The sequence below is a fragment of the Heterodontus francisci genome, chromosome 27 (assembly GCF_036365525.1).
Source record: "Heterodontus francisci isolate sHetFra1 chromosome 27, sHetFra1.hap1, whole genome shotgun sequence".
Taxonomy (NCBI): domain Eukaryota; kingdom Metazoa; phylum Chordata; class Chondrichthyes; order Heterodontiformes; family Heterodontidae; genus Heterodontus; species Heterodontus francisci.
In genome coordinates this window covers 7,189,275-7,213,388 of record NC_090397.1, presented here as the reverse complement: position 1 = coordinate 7,213,388, position 24,114 = coordinate 7,189,275, and the positions used below count along the sequence as shown (strand labels likewise).

Genomic DNA, 24,114 nt, shown 5'->3' with positions numbered 1-24,114 from the left:
CTGAATTGCAATGACCAAAACTGTGTGCAGTATTCCAGCTGTGACCTAAATAGTGTTTTATACAGTTCTATCATAACCTTCTGGCTCCTACATTCTATGCCTCAGCTAATAAAAGAAAGTATCCTGTTTACAAAAACAAAATGCTGCAGTAATGTGAAATAAAAAAGAAAATGCTGGAAATACTTAGCAGATCTGGCTGGAAGAGCAGGGTCATGCTTGCGGACTGAGTGTTCTGCAAAGTGATCACCCAGTCTGCATTTGGTCTTCCCAGTATAAAGGAGACTGCATCATGAGCACGGAATACAGAATAATAAATTAAAAGAAGTACAAGAAGGAGTATTTAGGGTCTTGCATAGTGAGAAGGGAGGAGGTAAAAGGGCAGGTATTGTATCTTCTGCACTTGCATGGAGCATGCCCTGAGAAGGGGAGGGCTATTCGGAGTGATTGAGGTGTGGAACACAGAGTGTCAGGGAGGAAATGGTCACTTCAGAATCATGAGAGGGGAGGGGAAGATGTGTTTGATGGTGGCATCATCCGAGAGATGGTGGAAATGGAGGAGGATGATCTATTGAATACGGAAGCTGGTGGAATGGAAGGTGAGGACAAGGAAAACCCTATTGTGGTTCTGGGAGGGAGGGGGAGGAGTGAGAGCGGAAGTACATGAAATAAAATAGACCCGGTCGAGCGTCCTGTCAACCACGGTGGGGCGGGGAGTCTTCAGTTGAGGAAAAAGGAAGACACATCAGAAGCGCTAGTATGGAACATTAGATTGTCAGAACAGATGCAACAGAGATGGAAAAACTGGAAGAATGGATTAGAGTCCTTGCAGGAAACAGAGTGTGAGAAAGTGCAGTCAAGGTGACTATAGGTGCCAGTGGCTTATAGAGAATATTGGTTGATGGCTTATCCCCAGAAATGGAGACAGAGAAGTCAAGGAAGGAAAGGGAAGAGTCAGAGATGGAACATGTGGAGGTGAGCGAAGGGTGGAAATTGGAAGCAGTCAATGAAATGTTGCAGTTCAGGGCAAGAGCAGGAAACGGCACCTTTACAGTCATCAATGTACAGTAAAAAGAGGTGAGAGAGAGGGTCTGAGTAGGACTGGAAATCAGAATATTCCACATATCCCACAAAAAAGCAGGCTCCATCTGGGTACCTATCGCAACAAATTTTATTTGGAGGAAGAGAGTGAAGTTGAAGGAGAAGTTGTTCAATGTGAGAACAAGCTCAGTCAAGCGGAGCATGTCAGTGGTGGATGGGGATTGATTGGGCCCCCATTCTAGAATGAAATGGAGAGCTCTCAGAAATTCCTAATGAGTGATGGAAGTGTAGAGGGATTGGATGTCCATAGTGAAAAGGAGATGTTCATGGTCAGGAAACTGGAAACTGGAAGCTGTTAAAGTGATTGTGGGCATCTGAAGAGGCACGAATTATAGGTGGGAAGAGACTGGACAAGGGGAAAAAATAGAGTCGCGATAGGAAGAAATCAGTTCAGTGGGCAGGAATATGCTGAAACATTCCCTCACCTTGTCTGCCCTCCCCAAATGCATTACCTCACACTTCTTCAGTCTGAATTGCATTTACCACTTTTCTGCTCACCTGACCAGTCCATTGAGATCTTCCTCCAGTTTACAGCTTTCTTCCTTATGATCAAACACACATAAGAATATATGAATATAAGAAATAGGAAGAGGCCTAGGCCATTTGGTCCTTCGAGCCATTCAATCAGATCATGGCTGATCTTCTACCTCAACTCCACTTTCCCACACAAACCCAATATCTCTTAAATCCCTTAGTACCCAAAACTCTTATCAACCTCTGTCTTGAATATACTCAACAACTGAGCATCCACTGCTGTCTGAGGTAGAGAATTCCAAGATTCACAATCCTTTGGGTGAAGAAATTTCCCCTCATCTCGGTCCTAAATACCTGACCCCTTTTTCTGAGACTGTAAGCCCATGTTCAATCTTCCAGTCACAAAAACACCAGTGGACCATTAGCCTTTGCTTCATACCACTGAGCCAATTTTGGATCCAACTTAACACTCGCCCTTCGATCCTATGGTCTCTCACTTTTCTGATCAATCTGCCATGTGGGATCATGTCAAAAGCCTTTCTAAAATCCATGTAGACTACATCAAATGTGCTACCCTCATCGATCCTCCTTGTTACCTCCTCAAAAAATTCAATCAGGTTCGTCAGAGACAACCTTCCCTTAACAATCTATGTTTGCTGACCTTGATTAATTCATTCCTTTCTAAATGATATATAATATCCCTCAGAATTTTTTTCAACAATTTGCCCACCACCAAGTTTAGGCTGACTGGCTTGTAATTACTTGGTCTATCCCTTCCTCTCTTTTTAAACAACAATATCTTTCCAAATTTATTATAGAAAAATTATTTATAAAATGTAATCAACTACTTACAATGATCAAAAGAACACACAATTTTCAGTTAGTTCCTTTCATAAAGTTTGTCATTTTTGTTGCACATGATCTTGCTGTAGAAAATGATGAACTGTTGCCAAGCTTAACTACTATACAAGGAGAAAAAGTGGAAGAAGAGGAAGAGGAGAACAAAGAATTGGCACCAGGAGAAAACGTGGAAGAAGAGGAACAGGAGAATAAAGAATTGGCATCAGTTAAAATTCCAAATATTATGGCACCATATAGAAGGGCTGCACAAAAACTGACCTCAGTCCAGCTTCTACGTTACAATAATCACCTCCGCAAGCTATACAACATCAGTCTACTTCCAGGTAAGTTACCTGGTATTTATTCTCAGTGAGACTGATAGTACATAGGCAATTAATAGTTTTTAAAGAAATATTACATAGTTTACAGCAACTATACATTCCTTCAAGGCACAAAAACCCCAAAAGTAAAGGCAGTCAACCGTGGATAACAAAGGAAGTTAAAGATTGTATAAGATGAAAAGAAAAGGCCTATAAAGTTGCCAGAAATAGTAGTAAACCTGAGGATTGGGAGGATTTTAGAATACAGCAAAGGAGAATGAAGAAACTGATAAAGAAAGGGAGAATAGAATATGAATGTAAGCTAGCAAAAAATATAAAAAAGGACTGTAAAAGCTTTTGTAGGTACATAAAAAGGAAACTTCTGGCTAAGACAAATGTGGGTCCATTACAGGCAGAGTCAGCAGAATTTATAATGGAGAGCAGAGAAATGGCAGAAAAGCGAAATAATTACTTTGTGTCTGTCTTCACTGAGGAAGATACAAGAAATCTCCCAGAATTAGAGATCCAAGGGATTAGGGAGAATGAGGAATTGAAGGAAATTAGTATTAGTAAGAAGGTTGTATTGAAGAAATTAATAGGGCTGAAGGCTGATAAGTCCCCAGGACCTGATATTCGACATACAATTGTTGAAAGAGGTAGCTATGGAGATAGTGGATGCATTGGTGATCATCTTTCAAAAGTCTGTAGATTCTAGAGTGGTTCCTGCAGATTGGAAGGTAGCAAATGTCACACCACTATTTAAGAAGGGAGGGAGAGAGAAAACAGGGAATTACAGACCTATTAGCCTTACATCAGTCATTGGGAAAATGCTAGAATCTATTCTAAAGGATGTGATAAATGGACACTTGGATAATAATGATCTGATTGGGCATTGTCAACATGGATTTATGAATGGGAAATCATGTTTGATGAATCTGTTGGAGTTTTTTGAGGCTGTTACTAACAGAATTGATAAAGGGGAGTCGGTGGATGAGGTATACTTGGAATTTCAGAAGTCTTTTGGTAAAGTGCCCCACAGGAGGTTGGTTAGCAAAATTAAAGCACTTGGGATAGGAGATAATATACTGGCATGGATTAAGGATTGGTTAACAGGCGGAAAGCAGAGAGTAGGAATAAACGGGTCATTCTCAAATTGGCAGGCTGTGACTGTTGAGGTACTGCAGCGATCAGTGCTTGGGCCCCAGCTGTTCACAATATATATCAATGATTTGGATGTGGGGAACCAAATGTAATATTTCTAAGTTCGCGATGACACCAAACTAGGTGGGAATGTGTGTTGTGAGAAAGATGCAGAACGACTTCAAGGGGATTTGGACAGACTGAGTGGGTGGGCAAGAACATGGCAGATGGAATATAATGTGGAAAAATGTGAGGTTATGCACTTTGGTAGGAGGAATAGATGTGCAGAGTATTTCTTAAATGGGAAGAGATTAGAAAGTGTTGATGTGCAAAGGGACCTGGGTGTCCTTGTCAATAAGTCACTTTATTGACCTCTTTACAGAAGTTTATAGTTAAACTAATTAATATAACTACAAAGAAATGTTGAATAATCGGACAAAAGGAGTGGCCCGGGGGCAGAGCCACACTGACACTGAGTCTGAATCAAAAGGGAGGGAAAGAAACAAAAATATCACTAAGTGACATCACAGGTCAAAGAGTCATGTGGGGTGAGTATACTGGTAAGCTTTTATTTTAATATATATTAATCAACTCTAAAGTAAGACTAGATCAATTAATTAGTATAAAAATGAAAAGTCAAGTTGTTTGTTTATCATATAATTCTAATCAATGTACAATAGATTAATCAAATTTAGGTGATAAAGTTGAAATTAAACAAGGAGGCTATAAACTTTTCAGTAAATTAGCATCTGAGGTACATAGACAGTAAGAGTTAAGTAAAACATTTAAATTAACTTCCCATAAAATAAAGTGTCGGCCATACAAGGGAAGTAGTTGATTGGTGAGTAGCTGGTGAGTCTTTAGTTAAATTTTAAATTTATTTCTGTTAAATCAGTTAATAGTCTAATAAATAGAAGCATGCTAGAGCATCTCAGTCCTGTGGAATGCACATCCTGTTCCATGTGGGAACTCCAGGATGCTTCTCGTGGCCTGGACATTCACATGTGCATGAAATAGCTGCAGCAACTTGCGATCTGGATTTCATAGCTTGAGTGGCAGCTGGTGTCACTGTTGTGCATCTGCGAGGTTGAGAGTTTTATGCATAGCACATTTCTGGATGTGGTCTCCCCTCAGCTTAAGGGTATGCAGGCAAGATGGGGAATGGGTAACCGCCCGGCAGTCAAAAAGGACCAGGCAGGTAGTGCAGGAGTACCTGTACATCTCGCTCTGCAACGAGTATTCAGTTCTGAATTCTGGTGAGAGTGATGGTTCCTCTGGGGAGTGCAGCCAGAGCCAAACGCACAGCACCGCCATTAGCTCAGCTGCACAGGGAGTAGGGGAAGAGGAAGGTAGGGAAAGTAGTAATGAAAGGGGATTCTATAGTTAGGGGAGCAGACAGACATTTGTGCAGCCACAGACATGAATTCAGTGTTTGTTGCCTCCCTGGTGCCAGGGTCAAGGATGTCACAGAGTGGTTGCAAAGCACACTGAGGGGGAGGGTGAACAGCCAGTGGTCATGGCACATATTGGTACCAACAACATAGGTAGAAAAAGGGGTGAGGTCCTGCAGGCAGATTTTAGTGAGCTAGGAAAGAAACTAGCAAGTAGGACTTCAGAGATAATTATCTCCAGATTACTTCTGGTGTTATTTGCTAATGAATATAGAAATAGTAGGATAGAGAAGATGAATGCGTGACTGGAGAGATGGTGCAGGAGTGGGGGGCTTTAGATTCTTGGGACATAGGGACCAGTTCTGTGGGCGATGGAACCTGTACAGGTTGCACATGTGGCACCTGAACAGAGCCGGGACTGATGTCGTTATGGGGAGGTTTGCTAGTGTTATTGGGAAGGGCTTGAACTAATGGCAGGGGAATCGGAACCAGGAGATAACATCAAAGGGGAAAAAACAAGCTGCACAAAGAATTGGGAGTGACAGATAGCACTAGAGTAAGAAACAGTAAGGTATCAGGTGTAGTCAGAGTAAGAGGAAATACAATAAATTAGATTCATGGTGCATGTATGTGAATGCACGAAGTGTGGCAAATAAGGTTGGTGAGCTGCAAGTGCAGGTAGCCACATGGAAGTATGACGCTGTGGCGATAACGGAGACCTGGCTCAAAAAAGGGCAGGACTGGTTACCAAATATTCCTGGTTACTAGGTGTTCAGGAAAGATAGGGAAGGAAAGAAAGGAGGAGGGGCGGCAGTATTGATTAAGGAGAATATTGCAGTGCTGAAGAGAGAGGATGCCCAAGAAAGGTCAACAACAGAACCTATTTAGTCGGAGCTCAGAAACAATAGATGTATCATTATACTACTCGGTGTATTCTATAAGCCTCCAACTGGTTTGAAAGATAGAGAGGAACAAATTTTCACGGAAATTACAGAGAGGTGCAAAAATTATATTGTAGTTAGAATGGAGGGCTTTAATTATCCTAATATAGACTGGATAGTAATAGTTTAAAGGGCAGAGAGGGGGAACAGTTTCTAAAGTGTGTTCAGGAGAATTTTCTAGATCAGTATGTTTCTGGCCCAACAAGGATGGAGTTGTTGCTGGAATAAAAACAAGAAATGCTCAGGGTTCTGAAGAAGGGTCACTGACCTGAAACGTTAACTCTGCTTCTCTCTCCACAGATGCTGCCAGACCTGCTGAGTATTTCCAGCATTTCTTGTTTTTATTTCAGATTTTCAGCATCCACAGTACTTTGCTTTTATTTTAGAGTTGTTGCTGGATCTGGTTTGAGGGAATGAAGTGGGTCAAGTGGATCAAGTGTCAGTAAGGGAACATTTAGGGGACAGTGATTTTAGAATCGTAAGGTTTAAGTTACCCATGGAAAAGGACAACAAGCAATCCAGAGTAAAAATAATTAATTGAGGGACAGCCCAATTTCAATGGGGTGAGAACAGATCTGGCCCAGGTAAATTGGAATTAAAGATTGGGAGGTAAAACTGTAATTGAACAATGGGCTGCCTTTAAAGAGGAGATAGTTCGGGTCCAGTCAAGGTCCATTCCCAAGAGGCAGAAAGCTAGGACAAACAGAGCCAGAGCTCCCTGAATGTCGAAAGAGCTAGAGAGTAAGATGTAGCAGGAAATGGGTGCATATGACAGATGTCAGGTTGATTAAACAAATGAGAACTAGGCTATATATAGAAAGGTCAGCGGGGAAATGAAAAAATAAATAAGAGCAGCAAAGAGAGAGTATGAGAAGAGACTGGTCGCCAACAGAAAAGGGAATACAGAAGTCTTCTATATGCATATAAATACTAAAAGGGTGGTAGAAGGAAGAGTGGGACTGATTAGGGACCATAAAGAAGATTTACGCATGGAGGCAGAGGGCATGGCTGAGATACAAAATAATTACTTTGCATTTGCCTTGAACAGGGAAGAAGATGCTGACAAAGTTGTAGTGAAAGAGGAGGTAGTTGAGACACTGGATGAGCTAAAAATTGATAAAGAGGAAGTATTAGATAGGCTGGCTGTACTTAAAGTTGATAAGCCACCGGGACCAGATTAGATGCATCTGAGTATACTGAGGGAAGTAAGGGTGGAAATTGTGGAGGTACTGGCCTTAATCTTCAAATCCTCCTTAGATACAGGAGAATTGCAAATGCTACACCCTTATTCAAAAAAAGGTGTTAGGATAAATCCAGCCACTGCAGGCCAGTCAGTTTAATCTCAGTAGTGGGAAAACCTCTAGAAACAATAATCCAGGACAAAATTGAACAAACGTGGATTAATTAAAGAAAGCCAGCATGGATTCGTTAAGGGCAAACCGTGTTTAACTAATTTGATTGAGGTTTCCGATGATCTAACAGAAAGGGTTAATGAGGGTAATGCGGTTGATGTGATGTACATGGTCTTCCACAAGATGTTTGATAAAGTGTCACATGACAAGCTTGTTGGCAAGGCTGAAGCCCTTGGAAGAAAAGGGACAGTGGCAGCATGGATTCAAAGTTGGCTGAGTAACAGAAAACAGAGGGTAGTGGTGAACAGTTCTTTTTTGGATTGGAGAAAGGTACAGAGTGGGGTTCCGCAGGGATTGTTATTAGGACCCCTGCTTTGCTTGATCTATATTAATGCCCTATAATTGGGTGTACAGGGCACAGTTTTGAAATTTGCAGATGACACAAAACTTGAAAGTATTGTGAACTTGAGGAGGATAGTGATGGACTTCAAGAGGACATAGACAGGCTGGTGGAATGGGCAGACACATGGCAAATGAAATTTAATGCAGGGAAATGTGAAATGAAACATTTTGGTAGGAAGAATGAGGAATGGCAATATAAAATAAAGGATGCAATTCTAAAGGGGGTACAGGAGTAGAAGGTCCTGTGGGTATATGTGGACAATTTGTTGAAGGTGGCAAGGCAGATTGAGAAAGTGGTTAATAAAGCATATGGGATCCAGGGATTTATAAATAAAGGCATAGAGTACAAAAGCAAGGAAGTTATGATAAACTTTTATAAAAGACTGGTTCAGCCTTAGCTGGAGTATTGTGTCCATTCTGGGTACTACATTTCAGGAAGGATGTGACTGCTTTAAAGTGTTGCAGAAAAGATTTATGAGAATAGTTCCAGGGATGAGAGACTTCAGTTGTAAGGATAGATTGGCAAAGCTTGAGCTGTTTTCTTTAGAGAAGAGAAGGCTGAGATTTGATAGAGGTGTTCAAAATCATGAGGTGCCTGGAGAGAGTAGACAGGGAAAAACTGCTCCCATTGATGGAAGGGCCAAGAACCAGACCACACCAATTTAAGGTGATTGCCAAAAGAACCAAAGGCACCATGAGAAAAAACCTTTTTACGCAGTGAGTGGTTAGGATCTAGAATAGATGTCCTGAAAGTGTGATGGAGGCAGATTCAATTGAGGCTTTCAAAAGGGAATTGGATAATTATCTGAAGAGAAAAAAAGTGTCGGGCTATAGAGAAAAGGCAGGGCAATGGAACTAGCTGATTAGCTCTTACAGAGACCTGGCATTGGCATAAGAACACAGGAGCAGGAGTAGGCCATTCAGCCCATCGAGCATGCTCCACCATTCAGTACAATCATGGCTGATCATCCACTTCAATGCCTTTTTCCCACACTATCCTCATATCCCTTTATGTCATTTGTATTTAGAAATCTGTCAATCTCTGCTTTAAACATACTCAATGACGGAGCTTCCACAGCCCTCTGGGGTAGAGAATTCCAAAGATTCACAACCCTCTGAGTAAAGAAATTTCTCCTCATCTCAGTCCTAAGTGGCTTCATGCTTATTTTGAAATTGTGTCACCTGGTTCTAGACTCCCCAACAAGGGGAAACATCTTACCTGCATCAACCCTGCCTATCCCTTTAAGTATTTTGTAGGTTTCAATGAGATCACCTCTCATTCTTCGAAACTAGAGAATATAGGTCCAGTTTCCCCAATCTCTCTTCAAAAGACAGTCCCGCCATCCCAGGAACAAGTCTGGTGAACCTTCATTGCACTCCCTCTTTGGCAATAATATATTTCCTAAACTAAGGGGACCAAAACTGCATGACAAGCCAAATGGCCTCCTTCCGAGCAGTTACCATTCTATGGTGCTCTGATTCTATGAAGTAGGTGAGGTTTTATTAATAGCTGTATTTTGGATCTCTACTAAGGGATGGAAACAAAGAAAATCTATGTCCGCAAAGTTTGCCTCTATAGTGCCTGTATTTTCGACGTTTTGGATGCCATTTCGGTCGAAAATGACATCTGCAGTGCTTGCGCAGACATCTGGGGCTGGCCATCCTGGCATCCCTTTGATGAGGGCATTAGTGCAGGCACAGTGAGCTTGTGCCAGAAACATGCAGAGTAGGCAGATTGTGAAGTCATTCAGCATGTAATGCTGATTTGATGCCAGCAGTATCATTTATAACCTGAACGCTTCAACTAATGCCCTCTCTTAACATCTGATAGCTGAACATCCGTTCAGCAGCAAGAAGAATGCCCCCACCAGCGGTATTAGAATCATCAACTTCTTTCAGGTTTGTTGCTGATTGATTTCTTCTCGCTGTTGCTGAATTTCTGGTGGTTTGTACATTATTTAAAGTCACTGTCTACAGGGAGTGGTGTGGCACACATTGAAGGCCTTGGTCCTGATTTCAAGGGTTCTACTCAGATCACTTACTCTCCTTCATGGGTGCTCCAGTTACCATCCAACTTGGCCTGCAACATGACAGGGAGAATGAGCAGAAGTAACACAGCTGCTGAAAGAGGAAGGAGGAGGAGAGAAAGGCTCTCAGCAGGAGGCCATATCCACCCAGAGTCTTTAGGGAGTAATTCTCCGACCAACCTCAGTGATAAACAGTGCATCAGACGTCTCCACTTCATCAAGGAAGTGCTCATTGAAATCTGCCTGAATTGCAGCCTCAGAATAAGGTGAGGATGGAATTGCCAGTGGTTGTGAAGGTGACCGTGGTGGTGAACGTTTCTGTATCACCTGACTGTGGTACCAGTGAACACAACTCCAATTCCCTATTCACCAACCTTCTGAAATAAAAGCCACCACAAAACAAACAATTTCAAAACAACTTTATAAATCAAACCATTCAATATTCCCTACAAAAGTCAACTAATCACCCTTCTGTATTCCCTTAGTGCCTGTTTTCCATGTGTCTTTGCCTGGCCTTGTGCTCCAATGCAGTGTTACCCCATTGATTACAGCATGGCTGGTGGAAAGCTGCTGACTTTCAGTGGGGAGAGACTGCAGATGGCCTCGGTGAGCAACCTCAAGCAGCTCTGGCCCTAGAAGGTGCAGCTTTGACTGCACCACTTCAGTATGGGTGGCAGCAGTCTGGGTTGGCTGGCTGACAGGCAGCAGCAAAGGCACTGGCGGAGTGGCAGTGGTGGGAGGACGAATGCTGTCATTTAGAGAGAGGATGCAAGTTTGTGCTACATGGTGCTACTGCCACTCCCACAGCCAGCATCCCAGCAATCTGTTGGAGGACAGATTGCTGGAGTCCTGTGAGATCCTGCAAGCCATTTTGAACACTGGTATCTGCAGCCATGATGACAGCAGTCTGAGCTTGCATGGCGCTGAACAGCTTGTATGACTTCAGTCTGAGCTTTCACTGGAGCTGCACAGATGCCGGATGGCTTATGCCTTTACTGCAATGGAAGCTGAGACATTGGTCATCAGACACTACATCATAGATAGGTTTGCAAGGGTTTTCACAGAATTTTCACCACTTCCAAACTGGAAAGGATGGGCTCCAAGCTCTGCACAAATTCCTGTGTCTGATTGGTGCTGGATCTTTCCATGGCCCTTGACAGTGACTGCAGGCTTCCTGGCAGACCTGCCAATGTACCAGTGTATCAAAGATTTCAGTATCCATGCCTATTGGCCCATCAAAATCCTCATCAGTAGTAGAACTTGTATACAATCTTGTCTTCTGGTGAGCAGGCACCTGTGCTCCTCTTGCTCCTGCCCTGGCTGCGAGCCATTCATGCCCAGTGTGTTATTAAATGCAGATCCTGTCTCTAAGCTACCCTCTACAACACATGCAGCGTCAGTATCTCAGCTGGTGGCCAAGACTGTGAAATTGAGTGACAGTGTTTCTTCATCAGCAGTATTCTATTGCTCTTCCACCTTCTTCTCTTCCACCACTGCCTGGACAGGTTGCAGCTCTTGGGTATCTGAAAGGAGAAAGGCACACACATAAGCTGGGATTTTTCCCCGAGGCAGGATCATGGGAGGGGCACGGAGTATCGCAATGGGTTGTGGGGGGACCAGTGGTGCGGAGTGCCCGTCGCCTCCCCGTCACCAAGCAGTCGTCCCAGGGGCGGGATAGGCTGATGACGGCCTTCCCACCCAGAGGCCAATTGAGTCCCTTAAGTGGCCTATTAATGACCAATTAAGGGCCTCTTCCCACTGCTGCTGGGATCTTACCCTTCCTGCGGTCTTGTGGGGTCCCTTCTTCCTGCGCAATTTGTGGCCCATGGAGAACCCCCACCGGGAACAACTTTATCCCCACAGGACACCCCTTGCCCCTCCCACTGGATTGCATAACCACCCCTCCACCCCCACCCCCTTGCTGGGGCCTTCTGGACTGGCCCCGGTGCCTAACCCATCTCTGTTCCGAGGTTCCACGGCTAGCCCTGGGTCCGAGGCCTCTACAGTACCGGCAGTGGCCACCATTCCCAGTGCTGCTGCTGATACTGCTGAGCTGCTGGCCCTTTGATTAGCCAGCAGCTCTTGGAGGCAGGATCCCCGCTCCTTTAAAATCTTTGATGGAAACGGGGTTCCCGCCTCCTAAAATTTTGAGTGAAAAGAAAGATGATCGCTCTGGGTTTGCAGGGGGGGGTGCGGCAGCATGAAAAGGGCAGCAGGACACCGCCCCACCCTCTCCCTCACCCCTGCCTTTTTGGCCCAACGCTGGGAGCCCAGTCTCCAGCACAAAATCCAGCCAATGGGTTATGGTAAGGGGTGGGGGGGGGGGCGGTGGTGGGGAAAACAAGAGGAGCATGCTTACACCATCATAAAAGCAAAATACTGCGGATGCTGGAAATCTGAAATAAAAACAAGAAATGCTGGAACCACTCAGCAGGTCCGGCAGCATCTGTGGAAAGAGAAGCAGAGTTAACGTTTCGGGTCAGTGACCCTTCTTTGGAACCCAAGATTTCCGAAGAAGGATCACTGACCTGAAACGTTAACTCTGCTTCTCTTTCCACAGATGCTGCCAGACCTGCTGAGTGGTTCCAACATTTCTTGTTTTTATATGCTTACACCATCTGCAGCTTCTAAATCGGAAGAGGGAAGAGATTGTGGAATGATGACGGAGTGATATGTGAGAAGGTGTGTTAGGTGTGAGGATACCCTCATCTTTGATGGTATCAGCTCCGCCCCTGGCCACAGCCTCAGTCATGGCCAGTCTATTGCTGGTGACCACCATCTCCTCCAAAAGGGTAAGGAGATGCAGCCAGGCCTGTCCTCCACCAATTTAGCACTGCTTCGTCTGGTTATGCACCACCTTGTCCTGGGAGAGAGGGAAGTATGTCTTTAAGTGTGGTGCCATGTGTTTTAGTTAAGTGGCTGCCATGGGTGAATAGCTGGCAGTGTGTGCAAACTGTGAGATGTGGGTGCGAGGCTTCCAGCAGTGTCCTAGGGTGAGCTGAAAATATGAATGTGAGGTACGAGTCATGATTGACACAGATTCATAGCGATTCTTGGCAAGTGACTGAAGATGGGGCCTGTGTGTGAGGCTAATGGTGCAGTTGGTAGCATATGGCATTGCAAGGTCATCAAACTTCTTGAGGCACTGCATCCAGGTTTTCAAGGCTCCACTGCTCACATTGACCATGACGGCTATCTGGTCTCACTGCCTTGTCTATCACTGCAATGTCTATTTGGAGGGCCTCCTGGTCCCCTGTGGATAGTGGACCTTTCTCCTCCACCTCCTGAACCATGGAGAGAGGCCCAGTTCAATCCAGTATGATGCTATTTGGTTTCTCGAGCAATCCATTAGTAAACAGCTTCGGCATGCAGACTTTGCTGCTCTCATACTCACATAGACACACACATTTGCAGACTAGTGCATGGAGAGGAATGTGTCACACTGCTGTTCTCTTTCACCATAGTCTGTAAATTTTTTCCCTTCAAGTATTTATCCAATTGCTTTTTGAAATTTACTATTGAATCTCACAACTGTTTCTCTGTTGTGCATTTTTTTGTTCTGTCACATTATTTTGAGACTGTGGCAGCTTATCTGAAGCAATTCATCAGCTTTTGTAGGCCAGTATGTATGTCAACAAACTCATTCCTAGTGCCAAACAGATAAAGGGATTTTGGTTGGATTGGCTGCAGTATACATAGTGTGTAGATTCCAAGAATGTTGACTACTAGGTTTAACAGTAAATAATTTACTTTTTGAATTGAAATATAGTTGATAATTTGACAATTAATTTTGTATGCTTACTTCTTTTTAGTTCGAAGTACAGTTAAAAATGTGAATGCTGAAGTGCCAGAACATCCTGATCTCAAGTTTCATTTTGCTGAGCTTTCTGAGGGGCAAATCCATGGAGGTAAATGGAGACACATTTTTAATTCATTATTTTCATAAAGCAAAGCCAAATATAGTTCCAGTACATATTTTGATCAAATGATCTCATGGGCAGATGCAATTCTTTTTCTAATTTGGTCTCAATTTCATCTGTTTTTCTTGTACGTTGTCTTGATTAATATGAGAACTCTAGCACTGACTGATCATAGAATAGGATCATAGAAAGTTTAAGGCACAGAAAGAAACCACTTGGCCCATCACGTCTGTGCCGGCCAATAAACAATCCACCTAATCTAATCCCACCTTCCAGCATTTGGTCTGTAGCCCTGCAGATTACGGCACTTGAGGTGCATATCCAGGTTCCTTTTAAATGAGTTGAGGGTTTCTTCCTCTACTACCCTTTCAGACAGTGAGTTCCAGACCCCCACCACCCTCTGGGTGAAAAAATGTTTCCTCCTCTCTCCTCTAATCTTCCTACAAATCACTTTAAATCTATGTCCCCTAGTCACTGACCTCTCTGCTAAGGTATATAGGTCCTTCACCTCCACTCTATCCAGGCTCCTCAAAATTTTTCACATTTCAATCAGCCTTCTCTGTTCCAAGGAGAACAACCCCAGCCTATCCAATCTTTCCTCATAGCTGCATTTTTCCAGTCCTGGCAACATCCTTATAAATCTCCTCTGTACCCTCTCTAGTGCAATTACATCCCTTCTATAATGAGGTGACCAGAACTGCACACAACTAAAATTTTCTCTTTCTGATAACATAGGGGTCATAAATGCACTAAGTTATAAGTTCAATTAGTTTGATTCCATTACTGGACATGAATTCATAACCCTAAGCTTTTCATAATTCAGCACTACTTGAACAATCTTCCATTGATATAAGCGTGTGGTACATGTGGGAAATGGAAATTACCATCAAGTGCAATTGTGTGTGTTATTATAGCATAGTGTAGAGAGATCTTCAGTTTGTAGATAACGTGTGCTTTTTTTTCCCCTTGGCCCTTCTGGGGCCCCTCTTTCCTGATTCCTCCATTTCTTGTTGCCCAGCCATGCCACCTCCAGAATGGCCATTCACTCATGAATAAGGCCCTTACCTTATTGTGGAAGGTTGCATTGACAATCTGGCTTGGACTGTAACTTGGCTCATGGGTGATGACACCTTGGCCCTGAACAAAGCCTTGCATGTTGGTTATATTTTCCAGTACCTGCCTTGCCCAAACCGCTACAATAGTGGTTTAGCTCTTAGAACCATAGAACCTAACACTCTCTCTAGACTAATGCTTTGTCTTTCACCACAAGCATTAACACACACTTTGCCTTTGTCCCAGGACAGCTTTGTTATTTAATCTCTCCTGTCCTATCAAAAACCTTCCTCTTTGTTCTCTCCCCCACCTCCCTCTCCTTGCTTAAAACCTAATTCTTTTCTAACCTTTGCCAGTTCTTATGAAAGATCACAGACCTGAAACATTAACTTTGCTTCTCTCTCCAAGATGCTGCCAGACCTGCTGAGTATGTCCAGCACTTTTTGTTTTTGTGAACCTAATCGCACCTCCTATTCCTCTGGTACTTTATCCTCCTTTGAGCACCTGAACTTGTTCGACTTCTCTCCTTTTGATGTCCTTGTTCTCTATTCTCATAAGCCTGACTCTGTTTTTCCCACACAGCTATCTTCCCTCCTTTCCTCCCTCATCCTTTGCACTGAGAAATTCCTCTGCCTCAGTGATTTCAATCTCCATCTCAGCTCCCTGCCATTTCTGCTCTGGACTCACTGTCGTCCTGTCCTCTTTAAATATCTCCCTCCATATAAACTCTCAAGTGTCATAAAGCAAATAAAGAGGCTATTTAGCCCATTGTGCCTCTGCCAACTCTTTGAAAGTCGCAGTTCCCTGCTCTTTCCCCGTTGCCCTGCGAATTTTTCCTATTCAAGTATCCAATCAATTGCCTTTTAAAAGTTACTATTGAATCTACACCCTTTGGTCTGGGTTTTGTGGTGCCGGCAGGGCTCCGGACATTGGGCCATAAAGGCGGGCAGAATCCTGCCTCAGCCTTTCGGAGCTCCCCTAGCACGATCTACATTTCAGGCGTTCAGGCATTTCAGTGTCCAGTGTCGGGAGCCTGTACCTTTAAAGATGAAGATGGGGATCCTGCCTCCAACAGCTGCCAGCCAATCAGAGGGCTGGCAGCTCAGTAGAATTGGCAGCACCAGCAAGAGCAGTGGCCACTACCGGTACTCCAGAAGCCGAGCACTGGAGCCCGGAGCCAAGGTGAGTGGTGAGGTGGGGGGAGGTGGTGGGGGCGCAGTTGTTGCCAGGGCCAGACCAGCAGGCCCCAGCGAGGGTGGGGGAAGGATGGGCACAGTGCAGGGGGAGAAGGTTCAGGGAGGTGGGTGGTTTTCCAGCGGGGGTCCTCTGTAGGCCCCAGATTTCCCATGGAGGATGGATCCCCACCACAGACCCCCAGAGAGGTTGCCTCGTTTTACTGGGCGACCTGCCCGTGTTGTGGAGGCCCCCATAGCCACCGGTTAAATCCCAGCGGCGGCAGAAAGAGGACTGGTTGTGGCTGGTAATAGGTGACTTAAGGGCCTCAAGTGGCCTCTGGACAGGAAGGCTGTCTTTGGCCTATCCCACCTCTGACAAAATTGCGTTGCGACAGGGTAGCGATGGGTCTTCCACCCCCTGCCCCTGTTGCAATTCTATGGCCCCCTTGCCTCCAAATGCCTCTCCGGGGGCGCATAAAATTTAGCCCTTTCAGCACATTCCAGATCATAACAATGCATTGCTTATGAAAACTCTCCTCATCTCCTATCTCGTTCTTTTGCCAATTATTTTAAATATGTGCCTTCTGGTTACTGACCCTCCTCCTTCTCTCTATCTACACTATCAAAATCATTTATAATTTTGAACACCTCTATTAAATATCCCTTTAACCTTCTCTGCTCTGTTCCTGTGCTGTAATTTTCTTTGTTCTTTAGAAAATAAGCGACATGTTTAGATAGAGGATCTGGATCGGCGCAGGCTTGGAGGGCCGAAGGGCCTGTTCCTGTGCTGTAATTTTCTTTGTTCTTCGCTCTAAGGGGAACACTCCCAGCTGCTCTAGACTCTCCTACCTATCTTCATAGCCACTCTCTAAACCTTAACATCTCCCTGGCTACTTCCATTTCTCTAAATCCAAGGCCATCTTCAACCACTTGTATGTATTGCTTGACATCACATCCCTACATCCTTTGTGACAACTATATTCACTAAATGGCCAACTCTTGAATATGTTGCCATCTCCCAAAACTGTACCCATCTATCCATCAAATTCAAATTTGAATCTCTACACGCAGAATTGTCACAGAATGTAAACGGCCCTGAGCAAAGACACAAATCACATCCTCTGTGACATTGGTGCATTAGCTCTCCTCATCCTCCTTGACCTCCCTCTAGTCTTTGACATGGTCACAAACATCATCTTCCTCCAATGTCTTTCCTCTGTTTTCCAGCTCATTGAGATTTCCTCACTTGATTTTACTCTTCCTTATCTAATAATAGAACATCTTCAGCAATGACTTCTCTTCCTACCTTGCTTTATTACCTTGGAGCCTCTTGAGGATTCAGTTAAACATTGGGAAAACTGAAGCTATTGTCTTCAGTCCCCACCACAAACCCCTTACCCTGACCACTGATTCCTCCTCCTTGGCCATTGTCTCAGGCTAAATCAGACTCTGCAACCTTAGCATCTATTCAACTCCAAGCTGAACTTCCAACTCCAAGTACTCACTAACCCAAACTGCCTACTTCCACCTCAGTAATATGAGCTCCACTTCAGCCCCTGCCTCAGCCCACTTTGTGCAGAAACCCTGATCCATCCATTCACCACTTCCACATTTGCGTATTCCAATGTACTCCTAGCTGGTCTCCTATTGTTCAACTTCTATAAACTTCAGCTTATCCAAAACTATGCTGCCTGTATCCTATGCCACACCAAGCCCTATTCGCCCATCACCCCAATCCCTGTTGACTTACATTGGCTCCTGGACCTCCAAACCCTCAAAAATAAAATTCTCATTTTGTGTTTTTTTTTGTTAATTTTTATTCTAAGTTTTATGTACTTCTTCTAAGTGAATATTTTTGCTTATTTTTGCCATCAATTGTCATTATCAAGCACTTACAAATGGGGGCAGCACAGTGGTGCAGTGGTTAGCACCGCAGCCTCACAGCTCCAGCGACCCGGGTTCAATTCTGGGTACTGCCTGTGTGGAGTTTACAAGTTCTCCCTGTGTCTGCGTGGGTTTCCTCCGGGTGCTCCGGTTTCCTCCCACAAGCCAAAAGACTTGCAGGTTGATAGGGAAATTGGCCATTATAAATTGCCCCTAATATAGGTAGGTGGTAGGGAAATATAGGGACAGGAGAGGATGTAGTAGGAATATGGGATTAGTGTAGGATTAGTATAAATGGGTGGTTAATGGTCGGCACAGACTCGATGGGCCGAAGGGCCTGTTTCAGTGCTGTATCTCTAAATCTAAAAAATCTAAATCTAAATAACTTGAGTTAGGTGAAGAGTGAAACTCTCTCCATCTGCCCCAACAATACGACTTAGCCACAACATCAGAAGAGCAATTCTTATTACATCACTATGAATATCTTCATTCTTCACTCCAGCCATGAGTGGGATTGTGAAATAAAGGTAGTTTTGTGCAATAGACCTTGGCTTAAGATTGTTCACTCATTTTGATTACACTAGGCAAGAAAAGGGACTCTCTTATTGGCAAATTCAAGCCTAGACCCAAGAGTTGAACTGACAATGTGAATGGACAGTGTATTAATTACTGCATCATGTGGCCTCCACAGTTTAAATTTATTTTTATGGTCTCACATATTAGTGAATGTTGTTGGTTCAAAGAGATTGGTGAGTATAATATTCAGTTAGTAATATGGGTTAAAAACTGAGCAATGTAAAAATTAATTATGGTTCCAAAAGTGTAGCAATTAACCCCAGTCATGGGTATCCTATTAGCTTATTGTTGTGGAACAAAGGATGTTTAGTTATGAATGCTTGAGATATTTTATTTTTGTATTTTAAAATTGAATCCTTAAATATTTTTGCTTCAGTTAATATAGATTTCTTAAAGTGTGCTCTGAATGACACTGAAGATGGAGTTCATACACCTGTATTTAACACAGGCATTTGTTTACGTCTGGAACTAATACATTCATTTTTAAAGACCCACCTACCTGCATATAATAATACTTGCTGTGCTGAGAGCGTTCCTGTAATCCTGTATGAAATGTTTGACGGCAGCCTGAAATTACCAGACTTCCACCCTGAGGTGAAGTTTATGTTTGTAATATTTTGTGGTATATTTTCCAATGACTTCCGAGAATAAGCTTCTTGAATGGCATACACAGGCTAATTTTCAGTATCACACCAATAAAAATATTAGCAGTCCATTAGTGCCTCTTGTAATGTTATTTTGTGAAAGTTTAGTTCATTATAACTGTTTGCTGTACACTCATATTTAGTGATATCAGGCAGCACAGATTAAGAAAAGGCCATTCAGCCCATCAGACTCATTACTTTCATTAGTCTTGTACAACCTAGCCTACTATGTACTTTGAGCTGCTAAGGTAATATTGTATACAAATACTGCCAAGAGTCCCTTCAGTGCTCTAATTCATGCGCTATTTTGAAGAGATTACTTCAAATAAGCGCATTCATTTGAACACTATGAGTTAAAATTTTAAAGACAACAAAACCCAAAATGGAGCCTGAAAAAATTAAGCCTTGCCTTATTTCATAGATTCTCACACAGAATTGGCATCCAGATCTCAAAACTGATCACAGAATCGAAGGTGTCTGAGTCAGCTGCACTGCAGACGTTTCCAAATAAGAAATTAAATTGCCTACATTTACATTTTGCAAAATAAAGATTTGGCTGAAGTGTTTTACAAATTGTAGCAAATGATTATAATGGTAATTAGATTAGAGATACAGCACTGAAACAGGCCCTTCGGCCCACCGAGTCTGTGCCGAACATCAACCACCCATTTATACTAATCCTACACTAATCCCATATTCCTACCAAACATCCCCACCTGTCCCTATATTTCCCTACCACCTACCTATACTAGTGACAATTTATAATGGCCAATTTACCTATCAACCTGCAAGTCTTCTGGCTTAGATAAAGACCCCAGGCTTCACTTTTTAAACTTTTGGCATTACCAACTAATTCAAATTGTGCACATTGCAGCTCAACCTATGTTGTGTATCTGTTTTTAACAGTAGATTAACAATATTTAGGATTGTATGTTTTTACATTTGCATTTGCCTCGAGCCTATGATCTGCAGTCAGAGTGACCCAAGGAAATTATTAAAATCTCCTAAAATTAGTGTAGAGCAATATGAAATGCAGCCAATGAAAAATGTACACAGCTAATATCCAAGAAAAGTAGTTCAGAATGAAAAATATGAATAACAATACTGAAATAAGCTGAAAAATCTAAGTCTTGTTATTGATTAACACTTTTTTCCCACTCTACCATTTCCCCATTTCCCCTCTCCATCCTTAAGGTGTTGATTTCCTTCCCCCAAAGTACAGTTCCATGACTGCCAGGTGCCCTCTGGCACCTCACCTAAGTGACAATTTCTGATGTATAAACCTAGATGTTAACATTCTGTGCATCAGAGACAAATCTGCTTCTATCACCATCTGATATCCACACATAAAAATGTCCAACAGTGGTCACTGGGTATCAATCAGGGATGGGGACCATGATTTTCCCCTCTCTGACCTAGGGATGCTGAAACCATTTGTAGTGCCTATACTCCTGCAGCATTTGAGATCAGCAAGCTCAGCATAGACCATGGATCAAACCTGGGAACCTTAATGGCATGTCGGGCCCATTCCCAGATTGATTTGCAACAGCTGGCATCATCAATTCCCTGACCCCTTCTCACTGCGCATTGAATACCCTTTCAGTTTTCTCCCCCTTAAGCATTGGCACAAATTAATAAGCTGAAATTCTTCAGGAAGCTGAAAAATGTCATTTTGCCCAAACAGTTAGTATTAGTGGGTGTCAGATGTAATTGGCGTCTGACAAAATACTCCTCAGTGACATGAGTCAGGAATTTCCTCAGAGTTGCTGCCACTCTTAACGCTTTAACTTCACAGAAAGTGCGACGGAAGTGTAGTTTACGCTCTGCATCTGGCCAAGTTACACAGTAGAGCAACAGTACCTGTGAGGAAATTCTTGCTCATGATCTCCCTTTCATAAACCCACATCAACTCACATCTATTGACTTTACATCACTAGCCACTTGGGATTTGTGATTTCAATAGACAACAATATTTTTTCCACGGTCAACCCCTAGTTAAGAGGCCTGTAATTTCCAGAACTTGCTTCCAGCTTTTAGAGATTACATTAGCTGTTCTAAAACAATTAGTAGCTGTGTTTAATGTTACCAGTTCAGTGTTTTCTTGTTTCTATATTCCAAACATGAGCAGAGGCATCAAACTTTAAGTCTTTACTAATTAGACATTAATTCATAATTTTGTATGTTGCAGATTTACACAAGTGTCTTTGGAGAATATATGCTAACAACACCAGGGGACAGTTACACTGGTCAACTTCATCCCAAGATGAGCATTGCAGTACATTCTACGGCCAAAGAGCTACGTGTCCAGTGGTACTTGCCAGCTCTGGCAATACCTCCAACAAGTTGCGAAACCCAGAAGGTAATAACTAGGTGCAAAACAGCATAAAAATAGCTAATGAGACGAACCAATTACAGATTTAGGCCCTGAAATTCTGCACCACATTTTCACTGATGTGACATAAGTTGTGCCTGCTGATCACCTGGAGAGCTGTTTCCACAAGTATTTTGTGGGTCAACTTATTTGCATATCCATTGGTGTAAATCTCATGTAAAACAGGAGAAATGTGCTGGGGTAATTGCAAATTGCTTTAAAAAGCTGATTCTGATTGCAGTCATAGGCTGGAGGAGCAGCAGTTAAGTAGCAAACTCAGTTCACTGCCAGATATCTTAACTGGATATCTCATGAATGTTTTTATGCCGCTTTTCAAAAATGCTTACTGAAGCAGCAGCTGCCAAATAATGCCAGAGGGTGGACAAGGGCACAGCACAGAGTCATGAGAAGAGCCACAGCTTCAGTAAGTTGAATGGTAAAACTTCAATGAAGTAGGGCAGAGGAAAGACAAACTGCTGGGTGTCCATAGGAGGAAGTGCCATACGGAGGGAGGTGGCATTGGCATTAATTGCCAACTCTCTCATTCCAGAGAAAATTAAACACCTGTGAGTCTAAAAGTCAGATTTACATGAGCAGCAAAGCAAGGAGAAGAACAGGTCAATGCGGCACCAGCACTACTTATTAACACCATATGACCAACACTTTCAGGAGCTCTTCAGCACAGAGCAGTGGAAGGCTCAGATATTGAAGAGATTGGACATCAAGGGCTGAATTTTTGCCGCAGAGGCTGAAAACAGGAGCTGGGTTTGTTTTCAGGTCTGAAACCTGCCTCCGGTGGGAAACTGATTAAAGTTCAAGTTTTCACCGGGTGAGCCCTAACTGGTGGGGGTGAGAACGGAGGAGGGTTAGATGAAGAGTGGGACTGATTTGAACTCCCATGGCAAACATCACTGAGGCTGCTGGTTGTCCTGAGGGAGAGATCTGCAATTTGTGCCAAAGCCTTCCACTGCACCAGAGGGAAATGAGATGTCTCTTGGCAATTGGAGACCTGGGACCGGGGGCAAGACAGACCATCAGCTTCATTGATGCTGACCTGAATCTAATGCTGCAGGCCTTGAGGAAGAGTAGGGAGGTCCTCTTTCCAAAGGGTGGCAGGAGGAGACCACCTTATCATGCAGCAGGGAGACCTCTCTGTTCAGTGTTATCTTCCTCCATTTCCTCTTCCTCTACCTCTGTCACCTCCTGCTCCTCCCCCGATGAGCTGCCTCCTTCCCGGGCCTTATTGCCCTCAAGGTCCACATCTCTCTGGAGAGCCATGTTATGAAGTCATATCTTTCAAAACACATATTCATCCAGCCCACTACATATTACATTCTATGTCTTCACACACTCTTAGGGAAGAGTAGTTAATAGGCCATAAAATAGTACAATAATAGCCAAATCAATTAAAGTGCCATCCATTCTCACAGATGGTGAAAGTCTGTAGCAAACCTAATACAGCATCATTCACCAGAGCATTTTGCATTAACTGGCACAAAGCCCATGGACAGAAAGTGTGTGGCTATCATTTATCGAGCTGAGAGGCAGCCTACTTTGAAATGCATATCAAAGGTGATTATGTAAGCTCCAACAACTCATGGGTAGCAACACCCCTCCTGATCTTTCTTGCCTTTCACTTCCCTCTGACCCCATTCCTCTTTCTAATCTCAACCCTTGCCCTGTATTCGCAACACCATCTGACCATCCCCGCTCTGACCCTGAACAATCTGTTCTTCTCAAAAGGCCTCAGCTTCACTTCCTTATGTCCCCACATCAAATGGATTTCGATCTCAGCATGACGCGAAGCTTTTCTTTCCTCGCCTTCGCCTCTATGGCCACTTCTTTGGGCAGGAGTCCTCCCCCCCCCGTAGTGGACCCTTTAACCCATCTCCAGTTATTCTCCCTCCACCTGACTCCTCCCTCTAGCCTCTTATCCTCTTGATCTCTTCATTCAGAGCTGCTGGCATGACATCGGCTGTCTAAATTTCTCTGCTCCCCTCACTCACTCTAACCTGTTCTCTCAGGTCTAACCCCGGTATTGTTATCTAACCTGCTGACAAGGGTAATGTGGTTGTCTGGCAAACTGATCTCTATCTAACAGAGGCCGAACACCAACTCTCTGACACTTCTTCCTATCTCCCCCTGGACCATGACCCCACCACTGAACATCAAGCCATTGTTTCCAGGACTGTCACTGACCTCATCTCCTCTGGCGATCTTCCCTCCAAGGCTTCCAACCTCATAGTTCCCCAATCCATTTCTATCTCCTTCCCAAAATCCATAAAGAGAACTGCCCTAGTGTACCTATTGCTTCAGCCTGTTCCTGCCCCATTGAACTGATTTCTTCCTATCTCAACTCAATTTTCTGTCCCCTTGTCCAGTCTCTCCCCACTTACATCCATGAATCTTCTGATGCCCCCATCACTTTAACAGTTTCCAATTTCCTGTCCCATGGGCAGCACAGTGGTGCAGTGGTTAGCACCGCAGCCTCACAGCTCCAGTGACC

The 24,114-nt window shown here is 43.6% G+C and overlaps 1 protein-coding gene across 7 annotated transcripts in view; it reads left to right on the top strand.

Annotated features, from left to right (window-relative positions):
* LOC137384622 (cilia- and flagella-associated protein 54-like) overlaps positions 1-24,114 on the top strand; it is a 712,374-nt gene that overhangs the window by 607,207 nt on the left and 81,053 nt on the right. For all 7 annotated transcript variants that reach the window (XM_068058759.1, XM_068058758.1, XM_068058757.1 and 4 more), the window contains 4 exons: positions 2,505-2,756; positions 13,798-13,893; positions 18,970-19,187; positions 21,426-21,596. In XM_068058759.1, the coding sequence (XP_067914860.1) occupies positions 2,505-2,756; positions 13,798-13,893; positions 18,970-19,187; positions 21,426-21,596 (737 nt within the window). The remainder of the gene's footprint in view (positions 1-2,504; positions 2,757-13,797; positions 13,894-18,969; positions 19,188-21,425; positions 21,597-24,114) is intronic.